We start from the raw sequence: 13,474 nt of genomic DNA, 5'->3' as shown, positions 1-13,474 counted from the left end.
CTCCAGACTTGCTATGGAAGGGTGGGTTCCAGGCCCCTAGCTCTACAATGGAGACCCCTGGCAGAGCCCTGAACCTTTTATAAACCCTCAGGACTTATAAGTTGCATGAATAAATGAATCTACTTCCACGTAGAGTTAGGTCCAAATCAAAGGGGGCCAACTGCTCTGGCCAGACTCCTGTTTCTAATTTCAGGACATCTTCCACTCCCAGCACCTACCCAGGATCAAGCTGGGGGGGTGGGGGGAATCACAGGCCGAGACTGAGGAAGGATAGTGGGGCGGGCAGGGTCTTTTGGGGTGCTGCGGCGAGACGAACCCTCTTTCCGGTCCGGGCCCCCATCGCTGCCCGGGGCCTCAGGGCTCAGGCTGGCTTTCCCCGCCCTCGCAGGGCTGAAGCAGTTCCTCCTCGCTCGCAAGGGGAAGGAGGGAGGGCCGCCCGCCTCCCCATCCCCACCCTCCCGGGACCTGCCGCGCAGGAAGCGGCGGGTGCAGCCCGGCCGGCCGGGAGCGCGCGGGGCTTGGAGGGCCCGGGCCGCGCCGACCCCATGGCCGCGGGCGTGGAGCAGCGGCTGGGCGGCCTCCCCGTCTTCACCCGCGACGACTTCGAGGGCACCTGGCGCCCAGTGGCGAGCGGCGGCTTCAGCCAGGTGTTCCAGGCGCGGCACAAGCGCTGGCGGACCGAGTACGCCATCAAGTGCTCCCGCTGCCTCCAGCCTGACACCACCAGGTACCCGCCTGCCTCCCCCCCTCCTTTTGCGGAGGGAAAACCGAGGCCCGGGGAGCTCCCGAGGGAGGGGCGGCCGGGTTGAGGCTGAGGATTGTCCTCTCCACTTTTCTAAACTCTGTCCTGTGGCCTGAGCTCCCCAGGCACAGCCCTGACTGTTTCCGGCTCTGAAATAAACTTAGCTCCGTTTGTGGAATCAAACCTATGTGTGAAATGCACAGAGGTCAAAGGTGAGCAGGAACTACCCTCCAAATATGCCTTTGTTCCATGCAACCTCCCAAACTGGTCCCGCCTCCTTCTTTCCAGCCTCACCTTCCTTCCGGGTGTCAGCTTGGTGATGACTGCTCTGGATGACCCTCTGCCACCCTCCTACCCACCCCCTAACTTGCAGGGCGGGCAGGGCTGGGCTCGCCCAGAGCCTGTGGCACTTGGCTCAGTGATGGTCAGTGACCTGGGGGGAATCACAGGCCCAGCCTGCTGGCCTGAGAGCCTGTGCAGGACACTCACTCGCCGGCCCTCACACCGGCACTGCCAGCAGGTCAAGCCTGGAATGCTGCTGTCTCCGTCCTTGTTTTTGTCTCTGGCTTCTCCCAGGTCCCATTATACATACTGTGACCACTCCCTGGCAGGCCTCCTTTTCCCTCTTACTATCTCTTTCCCATTGCTTCCACCCATCTCTGCCTTCTCATTGCTTCAACCCATCTTTGCTGGTACTGGCTGTGCCCTCGCCCCTCGTGCAGCCATGGAGACTCTTGGATGTGAAGTCCGAGATGATAACCATGTCCCCCTCCCAAGCCTCCTGGGACATCACCTAGAGGGCGTTGGGGGTGCAGGGAGCAACTCCTATTGGCATCTTTTCTGGTCATTCTCTGTGGTCACTATGCAAGCTCCCAAGACACAGCCTCCGGTCCCACACACCCAAGTCCCTTCTCTCACTCCCAGACCCCCGCCTGCTTAATGAGTAAGGGCAAAGTGAGATAGCCCCAGACTCACCCACCTTCCTCCCTCAACATCCTGGCTTGGGAGTAGAGTCAGGTTATTCTAGGATCTATTCAAATCATTTACAGCCTTTGAAGCAAAGAACAACAGGAAACAGATGGCATTGACAAGACTACTCATGAGACACTGACAGTAACTCCCATCTCAATTCCCTTCCCAATTCCAGGAGTCCTTGGGTGGAAAGGACTCAGGGATTTACAGTAATCAATGCCTGCCACGTGTGGAGTGCTATACTAGGAGTTTCATGAGTGTGACTTCACTGGATCCTCCTTCCGTCATCTCATTCATTTGTCCTCCTGATGAATGTTTATTACTCACCTACTATGTGCCAGGCTCTGTGCTGGACCCTGAGATATAATGATGAATGCCACAGATATGGCCCTGGAGATGTTCTCCTGGAGCTTGCAGATAGGGGAGAAAAGGCATTAATCAGATAACCCCATGTGTAAATGTAAGTGTGCTGCTGTGAGAGGTGCAAGAAAGGAGAGAGTTGTGGTTCCATGAAGGCTTATTATTGGAGTTTGAGATCAGAAAAGGCTTCCCTGAGGAAGTTACACTTGAGCTGAAATATGAAAGATGAGTCTGAGTTGAGTGGGTGAAGAGAGGAAAGCTTTCCATGTTGAGTTTAAGGTGCCTTTAAACAACCAAGAAGAATTGTCAAGTAGACTTCAGAGTAAAGCTCTGAGCTAACAGTACTAAAATTTGTGAGTCATTTGTTATAGGTGTATTTGAAGCTAGGGCATAGATGATGTTCACTCATTCGAAGCACTAAGTGAACAAAACAAAGTCCCTGCCCTTGTGGAGTTTATAATCTAATGGAGGAAGACAGAAAACAAACAAACAAATAAATATTTTTATCTATATCCCTTACAAACCACCTGACATTTTCTTTGATTAAAATACCTAAGGAGAGTTGAGTAGTCTGATCTTCCAAAAAAAATTTTTGATCTTCCAAAAAATAGTAATTTGTGGGCTTTTTTGCCCAACATGTTAAGATTTTATTTACCAAGCCTCTTTGTTGTACAGAAAGTAAAAATGCTGTTACAATCTCAGTGTAAGTGGTAGCCACACGTGGTTGACTTACCAATCGCAGCTCTCCACCCTACCGCAGGAGTCTTACACGGAACTCTGACAATGCTTATAATTTTGTTGTTGCTTATAAATTTGTTATAATGCTTGGTGGTAGATTCCCAAGAGGGACTAAATGGATGAAGGCAGAACGTCAAAGGAACTCTTCTTTGGTTCTTTGCGTGGGTGGGTGTCCTAGGGTTTGTATCACAGCTACCTTAAAAAAAAAGCTGCCAACTCCATTTGAGCAGTCCAGACAATACGGAACTCAAGACAAAATAAAGCAAGGTAGTTTTTTTGTGCGGGTTATTTGGAGTCTGTCTTTCAGCTTTCCCATTTTCTTCGTCCCCTTCATCCTCATCCTCATTGTCTTCCTCTTATCAACTTCTCCATCACATCCGAATTCTTCCCTCCCTTGACTTCATCTTCATCCGCTTCCCCTTCTGCATCTTCCTCTTCATCATCAGACTCTTCCTCCTCACCATTTTTCTCCTCTTCCTAGTGTTCATCTTCTCCTCCTTCTTTCTCCTCTTCTGGGGGGGGATAAGGATTGACGGAGTAAGGTTGCTATTTCCTCTAGGCTTGAAATCCTTACTAATTAAGTACTGTTTGAGAATAGAGATTTGAAGCAAAGAAAGAGCAAACCATGTGGCTCTCTCAGGCTCTCTTAGTGTTCTAGGCAGAGGGACGAGCAAATGCAAAGGTCCTGAGGAGGGAACAAGCTTGACATGGTGGAGCAGGTCACAGAGGGCTTCGTAGGCCGTTGTAAGAACTTTAACTTTTATTATGAATGAGAAGAGAGCCACTGGGCAGTCCCGAGCAGAGCAGTGACATGCTCTGACTGACATTTTAAAAGTACCACTCTGGCTGCTGGTGGAGGGGAAGGGAGAGAAGCAAAGGCACCAGTTAGGAGGCTTGGGCCAAGATGCCAATGGATAGAGGTGGTCACCAGTGGTCAGATTCTTGCTCTATTTTGAAGGTAGAGCTGATGGAATGTGCTGAGGGGCAGCTTCTGGGAGGGAGAGGAAGAGAGGAGTCAAGGTTAAGCGAGATCTTTGAGGACTAGAGAGATGGAGGCCCCGCTCACTGAGATGGGGAAGGCTGACGAGGCAGTGGGTTTGAGGGGAGAATCAAGAGTTCAGCTTTAGACACGTAAAGTGTTGAATACCCAGTTGGAGATGCTGAGATTGCCTAGAGACAGAGTACGGAATGAGAAGAGGAAAGAAGAGGGCCTGGGACTGGACCTAATGATCAGGTAACACAATAGGAGCCTGCAAAGTAGGCACTGACCCTACACTGAGAACGGAAAATTGCTTGTAGGCTACAGCAACATGGGGGTCATTGGTGATTAGCAACAGCCTGTCAGTGAGGTATTAAGACCAGAAACCAGATGAAAGGGGATGGGGGGAGATGAAGAAAAGAGAAAGACAACAGGTGTAGCAAACACTTTCAAGAAGTCGGGATGTCCAGGGGAGTTGTGCAAGTTACTGTTGTTCCCATTTTACAGTTAAGAAACTGAGGCCCAGAGAGTTTGCTTCTTCAAGGTCATACAGAGAATAAGGTGAAATTGGGATTTGAAAGCAGGGCAATGCGATCCCAGATCCCTTGCTTTTTCCACTTCACGACAGATGTCTTCTCAGTTCTTGTGACTTCAAAAGTACAAGAGGAGACACATAAAAAAAAAAAATATTGCAGAGGTGGAGGGGAGAGCCCCTTGAACAGTAGAGAAGTAAAGACAAGAACGGCAGAAACCAGGACTAGCTAACCTGTCCAGATGCGAGGGAGAGCAGGTGCTTTTTCCTGGAGCTGAGGAGTCTCTGGCTGGCTTCCCAGGGAGGCCCTGTGAGCACATTTCCAGCAGCCTCCGACTGCAGTGCCAATGCAGCTTTGCAAATACTCTGCCTTTTAAAAAATGTCATTTCTCCTTAATCTTCATCCCTCCAATCCCAGAACAATTTATAACAATTTGCATATTTACTGTTTTGTGGCACGTACAGTGAAAAGAGTGAAAGGTTTGCAAATGCTTATTTTGTAAGGCTTTCCCTTCAGTATTGACTTCTGTTCAGTTCAACAAACATGCCTTGTGCTGTACGTGGCCATGTGCTGTGGGGAGTACAAAGATGAAAACTTACACTTCATCTCCAAAATGGAATCCCATGCAGCCATTACCGAGCTTGCTTTGAGAGAATAACGATGCAGGAAGTGCTCCGCTACACCAACAGGGAAAAGCAGATCGCAAAACAGCCCACACTATGTGATGGCAAGAGGGAGTGGAGGAGAAAGGAGTGACAGGGAGGGAGAAAAGGAGAGAGGTTCCTTGACATGTATTGTAAAAGGATACGCTAAATTATTAACAGAGGCCAACTCTGGAAGGTTGGGTTACTGATGATTTAATTATTATTACTATTATTATTATTATTATTATTATTATTATTTTGGCTGTGCCATGAGGCTTGCGGAATCTTAGTTCCCCGACTAGGGATCGAATCCAGGCCCCACAGTGAAAGCACTGAGTCCTAACCACTGGACCGCCAGGGAATTCCCTAATTTTCTTTTCTATTCCCTAGATGTTCTACAAGGTGTGTATATTACTTTCATCATCAAAAAGGCAATAAGTGACATATTTTTTCAATATTTTTTATTGAGACATAGTTTATTTACAATGTTGTGTTAATTTCTGCTATACAGCAAAGTGATTCAGTTATACATATATATATACACATATATATATACATTATTTTTTAAAATATTCTTTTCCGTTACGGTTTATCATAGGATACTGAATATAGTTCTCTGTGCTCTACAGTAGGACCTTGTTGTTTATCCGTTCTATATATAAAGGCTTACATCTGCTAACCCCACCTCCCACTCCATTCCTCCCCCAACTCCCTGCTCCTTGGCAATCACCAGTCTGTTCTGTGTCCTTGATTCTGTTTCATAGATAGGTTCATTTGTGTCATATTTTAGATTCCACATATAAATGATATCATATGGTATTTGTCTTTCTCTTTCTGACTTACTTCATTTAGTATGATAATCTCTAGTTGTATCCATGTTGCTACACATGGCATTATTTCATTTTTTATGGCTGAGTAGTATTCCATTGCATATGTGTTCCACATCTTCTTTATCCACTCATCTGTCGATGGGCATTTAGGTTGTTTCCACGTCTTGGCTATTGTGAATAGTGCTGCTATGAACATAGGGGTACATGTATCTTTTTGAGTTATAGTTTTGTCTGGATATATGCCGAGGAGTGGGATTGCTGGATCACACGGTAGCTCTATTTTTAGTTTTCTGTTTTCCACAGTGGCTGCACCAATTTACATTCCCACCAAAAGTGTAGGAGAGTTCCCTTTTTTCCACATCCTCTCCAGGATTTGTTATTTGTAGACTTTTTAATGATGACCATTCTGACCATTGTGAGGTGGTTCCTCAATAAATCATGTTTTAAAAGAGAAGCAGGAGGCATAATTTTGGTCCTCCATGGGCTTGCGATCTCCTAGGGGAGGTAGACATATAGAAGTGGCCAGAATAAACGGCAGGCTTTTTGTGGCCGCCTTTGTAGAATGGGCTGGCTCCTAAATTTGCAGACCCCTTTACTTCCTGTCTTATTGCTGGAGCCGTCTGGACCCTAATCTATGCATCCACTGGGCATCCTCTCGTGTCTCTCTTTCCCCCTGCATTACCTTGCAAGCTCCCAAGGCATCTCTGGGTCTGCACAGCCTGGTATCAAGTCTAGTTTGTGTGTCCTGCTAGTTGCTCTTGTAATTAAAGGGTCAGCTCCTTCCATCTCTCGCTCCTGCCCCTCCATAGCTCTGATGTGAATTGCCTCATTGAAGAAGCAACCAAAATGGAGAAGATCAAGTTTCAACACATCGTGTCCATCTACGGGGTATGCGAGCAGCCCCTGGGTATTGTGATGGAGTTCATGGCCAACGGCTCCCTGGAGAAGATGCTGCCCACCCACAGCCTCTGCTGGCAGCTCAAGTTCCGCATCATCCATGAGACCGGCTTGGCCATGAACTTCCTCCACAGCATTAACCCACCACTGTTCCACCTGGACCTCAAGCCAGGCAACATCCTCCTGGACAGCCACATGCATGTCAAGGTAAGGACCCTAGTGAACCCCTCTGCCCCCTTTCGCTCCAGAGCCTTCTCCAGATGAACAGGATTATTTACTGCCTGACTAGCCTGTCAAGAGTTTTTGTTGTTGTTGTTGTTTTTAATATTTATTTATTTATTTATTTGGCTGTGCCAGATCTTCGTTGCGGCATGTGGGATCTTTAGTTGCGGCATGCGGGATCTTTTTAGTTGCGGCATGCAGGTGGGATCTAGTTCCCTGACCAGGGATCGAACCCGGGCTCCCTGCATTGGGTGTGTGGAGTCTTAGCCACTGGACCACCAGGGAAGTCCCCTGTCAAGAGTTTTAAGCAGCTCCCTTCATGGACAAATACCGAAGGCAGGGATCACACCTAAAACAGATAGATGCACAGTGAAATTTGGTGCATGAAACTGGGTATCAGGATGCCTGCAAAAACCCTCTTTGGATGTCAGTCTTCCATTTCTAATGTGGGTAGAATAATCTCTATCCCATTCTTTGCTTCAAGTGAGAATGTGTGTAAATGAGATGTTCTTAAGAAAGGTCATGATGGCCATTTTTTCAGTTCCTAAAACACGCCCCGCTTTCATTTCTGCCCCAGGACCTTTGCACATGCTGTTTCCACTTCCAGGAACAGTGTTCCCCCACTCCCTCTTTATCCAGCAAAGGCCTACACATCTTTCAGGTCTCAGCTTAAACAGCACCTCCTCAGGGAGGTTTTCCCTGATCCACCCCCGTGGGCCCCTGTTATATACCCTCGCTGTACCTCTCTTTTCATACTGCTAACCCCAATTTTAAGTATATAGTCATTTGTGGAACTATTTCATTAGTGACTATACCCCCTATTTGAATAAGCACTTAGGAGAGTAATGGGTGCGAGGGTTTCATCATTCTTATCTGCTGCCTGATCCTCAGTATCCAGCCTAGTTGGCACTCAGTGAATTGTCCATTTATTGATGTATGAATGAATCAATGGATGGAAGCAAAGTCAGAGATAAATATACATGGTGTCAATGCTTCAGGGCCCGTGAAAGTGGGATGAACAGAAGCTCACCAAAGATGCCACTTTATCCACAGTCCCTTTGGGTAATGGCCACACCTACCACGTACTTACCATGTGCCAGGCACTGTTCTAAGTGCCTTTTGCATATTTCCTTATTTAATGCTCATAATAGCACTGTGAGTTAAGTACTTGTCTTGTTTCCCTTTTATAGATGAGGAAATGGAGGCTCTGAGAAAATAAGTAACTTGTTCAAGGTTATCCTGTGGTACATGGTGGTGCTGGGAGAGAGCTTATGGTCTCAGCAGCTGCACTACACTGGCAGCGAAGATAGTGGGAGGGATGAGAAACTCAAGGCAGTTTTCTGGAGGCAAGACTGTGTTGCCCCCCATCCCCGTCCGGGCTTCCTCCCAGGTTTCGGACTTCGGCCTGTCCAGGTGGATGGAACAGTTGACCCGGATGCAGTACATCAAGAGGTCAGCTCTGCAGGGCACCCTCAGCTACATCCCCCCTGAGATGTTCCTGGAGAGTAACAAGGGCCCAGGGCCCAAATACAATGTGTACAGGTGAGATGGAGGCTGGGCTCCAGGCCACATACCCAGGGCGTAGCTTGTTGTCAACGCCCTGCCTGGACCCCAAGGCCCAAAGGGCAGGGCAGGACAAGGATGAGGTCCGGCCCCTCCCTGCCCACGTGGGAGGAGGAGGGATGCGGGGGGGATTCTGGCTGGAGAGGCATTGCCTGGGTTTGTGTGGTCCATGGGGCCCCCCCTGCTGGATATCCGAGAAAGCCACTCAGGGCGCGCTTTCCCCTGTCTGCAGCTTCGGGATTGTCATCTGGCAGATCCTCACTCAGAAGAAACCGTATTCAGGTAGCAGGCGACAGTGGCACCGTCAGATGGGGCCCCGGAAGGGACTGGGAGGCTGGGGGCTCGTGGGGGCAGGGGCCGGCGGCAGGTTTTTGTTGGGGACCGTATTGCTCTTTAAGGGTTCCCGTCCTCACCCTCCTTCCTTCCTCCCCCTGCTTTCTAGAGCTCACATGACCGTGAAAGAAAGGGCAACCCTCAGCCCAGACTGTACTTTCTGCCTCTAGTTCCTTTGCTTCAGAGTGTTCTCTCCTGTCTCTCTCACCCCCAACCCTGCCACCCAGGTGTCAGGTAAATAGAGTGTCAGGGAATTTGGATAATCCAGCAAAGTTCAAAATCAAAGCCTGTAACTAGGCCTGCTGGTCAGTCCTGCCGTCTTTGGACAGCAAAAAACCGCAGTGAGGGGCCATGGCCGGTCTCGGCCTGGGAGGGGCTGGAGCTGGACCAGAGACCCAGCTGCTCAAATCTGAGCCTCAAGTCAGCCTGCAATCTAGTTATTAACTCATTGGGCATTTATGGAGCCCCTGCTGTGTGCACCGCTCTGTCGGGGTCCTCAGAGCCCCCATGTCCTGCCCAGCCCCTCTGGCCCTGCCTCAGCACCCGCACAGCCTGGGCCCCCTCTTGCAGGCTTCAACATGATGACCATTATGGTGCAAGTGGCCTCAGGCCTGCGGCCCTCCCTGCAGCCTGTCTCTGATGAGTGGCCGGCTGAGGCCCAGCAGATGGTGGACCTGATGAGGCGCTGTTGGGACCAGGACCCCAAGAAGAGGCCCTGCTTTCCAGGTTCTCATCAGCCTGATGTACACAAGGATGAGGGAGATGGGTGGGGCTGGGGGGCCTGCGGGCCAGGAGCGGTGGTTGAAGCCCCGGGCCACTCCTGAGAGCTCTGCAGGGAGGGCCCTGCGTGACACTAGGGCAGACTCTGTACCACAGTGTGGTGTTGGCAGGGGGTGGGAGGGTGGGGGGGTGGATGGCAGAGGGCCAATGGCAGCTGAGGACTGCGGTCTGGTCTCTTTGGGTTAATGCGTAACCCTATGGGAGGTAGAAAAGAAAACCATTGCTGGAAGGCATCTGGGCCTGGCTCTGTTGCTTCTGAGACTCCAGTTAGCCTGCGTCCTCTCAGGCTGCAGTGTCCTCATTTGTAAAATGTTCCCAGACCATGAGATCACAGGCATGATGGATCGTGCAGTCATCCACTCCTTTAGGGACTATGCAAATGTATGCATGTGTGTAAGCGTGAGCATCTTAGCGATCGCCTAGTCCTGCCCCCTTTGCTTTATGGAAGAGGTCTGACCCTCCAAAAGGGTCAGAGACTTGCCAAATGTGGCCCCACTGAGCCAAGGCGGGACCCTAGCTTGCCTGCCTCCTGGTGCGCATGTGTGGATGCCCCCGAGCCCAGGGATGGGTTTTGGGAGGGGGGACATGGGACATATTAGGGTATTTAAAATGGGGAAGAACTGCAGGCCAGCCTGTCACTTCTTTTGCTTTCTCTCTGTTTCGCGGAGCAGACATCGCAGTGGAGACAGACATGCTGCTGTCCCTGCTCCAGAGTCCTGTGGTTGACCCAGAGAGCGAGGCCCTTGCCAGGAAGGTGTCCTGCACAGCGTGTCTGTGCCGGCCCCGGGAGGTGAGTGCGTGTGGGGCGGGCCTGGTCTCCGGCAGGCACTGAGGATGCGTGCACAGGTCCCTCCTCACGAGGCTGCCTGGCTGAGGGGCAGGTGGGGACCGGAGCCAGTGCACGCTCTGCTGGCCAAGCCAGGCAGCCACTCGGGGACACCTTTTCTTACCTTGCTCGAAGATGCTCTAAGGGCTGCTGGTAGCCGTGGCTCAGAGCCTCTGAGAAGGACATGCCATCCCTCACATGTGTGACATTAAACAGAGCCTGTCCTGCAGAGGGAGACCTCGGCTCTCCCAGGCTCTCACACCCTACGGGTCAGCGTCCTCCCGGCTCTGCTGTCCTTTCCCTCACCTGGGAACCAGCCGTGGGCTACCGTGGGGCTCCTGGCTGAACCCACAGGGCCGCCCTGCCTTCCCTGTGGCCCAAGGGGAAGTCAAGGCCCTGGGCCACCTCCTTCTGGCAGGGCCTCCTCTGCTCGGGGATCTCCCCTAGACACAGCTGGTGGCAGGGATGAGAGAGGAGGGGGTCTCCTAGCACAGGGTGAAATGTGAGTCCTGACAGGTGAAGGGAGGAGTGGAGGCCGGCATAGGCCAGAACTGCCCTGATCATCTGATCTGCCCCGTGTCTTCTGGTTCCCCCTCCCCAGGTCAGTGAGGAGATCAGCCAGGAGCTAACAGACAGCGGTGAGTCCAGAGTGCGCAGCTGGAAGCAGAGAACCCACAGCGGAGGAGAAAGTGGACTCAGACCATATCCTTTCCCCATCCTCCCTGGCCCACCCTCCTCCCCAGGCCTGTCACAAATCAGGAGTCGCGTCAGTTTTCAACTCCGGTTGCATATTAGAATTACTTGGGGAATGAAAAAGTATACGATGCCTGAGCCACCCTAGAATAATTCAATCAGAATCTCTGGGGGTTTGGCCTGAGCAGTGATTTTCATTTGTTTGTTTTTTTTTTGTTTTGGAAATTGTTGCTTTTAATTCTAATACACCACTGGGTAGAGCAGGAGGAAGTGGGTCCTTAATGGCTCAGGAGGAGTTCAGATCTCAGAGCTCAGCTGCAAATTTATCTCCAATTTGCATTTATTTACTTTGTGCCAAGCACTGCTGGGGAAGTTCTTACCTACATGATATGATTTGTCCTCCCAGTGGTAGCATGAGGTTGGGCATTGTTCGTGTCCCCTTACGGATCAGGAGCTGGAAACTCAAAGAGGCAGAGAGCACGTGATGCGAAGAGGTAGAGTCAGGATTTGCACCCCGGCCTCTTTCTGCCTCATCCTTGTGGGAAGAACTGCCAGAGTCAGTTCTCTAGGACAGTGGAGCCTGCATAGAGATCCGGGATACCGGGAAAGACGTTGCCCTCACTCCTAGGTCTTTGTTCCTGGCTGGTACTTCCAGGAGGCAGGGGGATGGCCGAGGTGACCTCTGGACAGGTCAGAGGTCCTCTTCTCAATCTCACCTTCCTCCCAGCAGACTCAGGAGACGACTTGAAGCGGGTCCTGCCTCTCTCAGACAGCGAGAGCCTGGTCCTGAGCGATGAGCAGCTGCACGTCCGTGAGAGCAAGGTCACCCCCCTCCACTTCCTGGTGGCTCAGGGCTGCCTGGAGCGGGTGAGGCTTCTGCTGGCCCAGGAGGTCCACGTGGACTGCCAGACGGCCTGCGGCTACACTCCCCTCCTCGTCGCCACCCAGGACCAGCACCCTGACCTCTGTGCCCTGCTCCTGAAGCACAGTGCCGACGCCAACCTGGCGGACGAGGACGGCTGGGCCCCGCTGCACTTCGCAGCCCAGAATGGGGACGACCGCACTGCCCGCCTCCTCCTGGACCACGGGGCCCGTGTGGATGCCCAGGAGCACGAGGGGTGGACCCCGCTCCACCTGGCTGTGCAGAAAAACTTTGAGAATGTGGCACGGCTTCTGGTCTCCCGTCAAGCTGACCCCAACCTGCAGGAGGCTGAGGGCAAGACCCCTCTCCACGTGGCCGCCTACTTTGGCCATGTCAGCCTGGTCAAGCTGCTGACAGGCCAGGGGGCCAAGCTGGATGCTCGGCAGAGAAACCTGAGGACACCACTGCACCTGGCAGTGGAGCGAGGCAAAGTGAGGGCCATCCAACACCTGTTAAAGAGTGGGGCGGCCCCTGATGCCCTTGACCAGAGAGGCTACAGCCCACTGCACATCGCCACTACCAGGGGCAAGCACCTTATCGGCAAGATGCTGCTCAGGTACGGCGCCAGCCTCGAGCTGCCCACCCACCAGGGCTGGACGCCCCTGCATCTAGCAGCCTACAAGGGCCACCTGGAGATCATCCACCTGCTGGCTGAGAGCCACGCAGACGTGGGGGCTCCCGGAGGCATGAACTGGACCCCCCTGCACCTGGCTGCCCATCACGGGGCGGAGGTGGTGGTGTCCGCACTGCTGCAGTGTGGGGCTGACCCCAATGCTCCCGAGCAGTCAGGCTGGACGCCCCTCCACCTGGCAGTCCAGAGGGGGGCCTTCCTGAGCGTCATCAACCTCCTGGAGCACCGCGCAGATGTCCATGCCCGCAACAAGGTGGGCTGGACGCCTGCCCACCTGGCCGCCCTCAAGGGCAACATGGCCATCCTCAGAGTGCTGGTCAAGGCCGGTGCCCAGCTGGACACCCAGGACGGGGTAGGCTGCACACCCCTGCAGCTGGCCCTCTGGAGCTAAAAGCAGGGCATTGTCGCCTTCCTAGAGGGCAAGGAGCCCTCACTGGCCATTCTGGCCGGGGCTGAGCCTGGAGCCCAGATGGAAGTTTAGACAACCTGTGGTCTCCTTACCTGTAAGGAAGAGAGGTTGGTGGAAGTGAAGCTGGGCTTCTGGCAGGGCCCCTTCCCTGTCCTTGCCAGCTGCCCCTTAGACCTTGAGAGGAGACGGGAACCTGGTCCCCTGGGTGGTGGAGGGATGGGGAGAGGAACACGGAGGTTGTAGCTGGGGAAGGGGCCCTGGCTCAGAGACGTCCTTTCAGCCCTTCCTGCATGTGTGTCTCTCGCCAACTGTCAGCCTCCTCCTCCTGTACCTGGACTCAAGCCCCCAAAGTGAGTTCCCTCTTTATTCCCAAGGTTCCTGCCACCTTTAACCACTTGCC

General features: G+C 52.3%; 1 protein-coding gene across 1 annotated transcript; it reads left to right on the top strand.

The window, feature by feature from the left end:
- The first annotated feature begins 545 nt into the window (after window positions 1-545).
- On the top strand, window positions 546-13,056 carry ANKK1 (ankyrin repeat and kinase domain containing 1). The gene is made up of 8 exons (XM_068556594.1): window positions 546-727; window positions 6,608-6,902; window positions 8,308-8,459; window positions 8,713-8,762; window positions 9,384-9,539; window positions 10,265-10,383; window positions 11,021-11,057; window positions 11,843-13,056. Exons 1-8 carry the CDS (start codon window positions 546-548, stop codon window positions 13,054-13,056), a joined length of 2,205 nt encoding a protein of 734 aa, XP_068412695.1.
- Window positions 13,057-13,474: the final 418 nt, after the last annotated feature.

The sequence above is a fragment of the Eschrichtius robustus genome, chromosome 11 (assembly GCF_028021215.1).
Source record: "Eschrichtius robustus isolate mEscRob2 chromosome 11, mEscRob2.pri, whole genome shotgun sequence".
Taxonomy (NCBI): domain Eukaryota; kingdom Metazoa; phylum Chordata; class Mammalia; order Artiodactyla; family Eschrichtiidae; genus Eschrichtius; species Eschrichtius robustus.
Note: the sequence above shows the minus strand (reverse complement) of the source record. Positions and strands in the feature narration are given on the sequence as shown.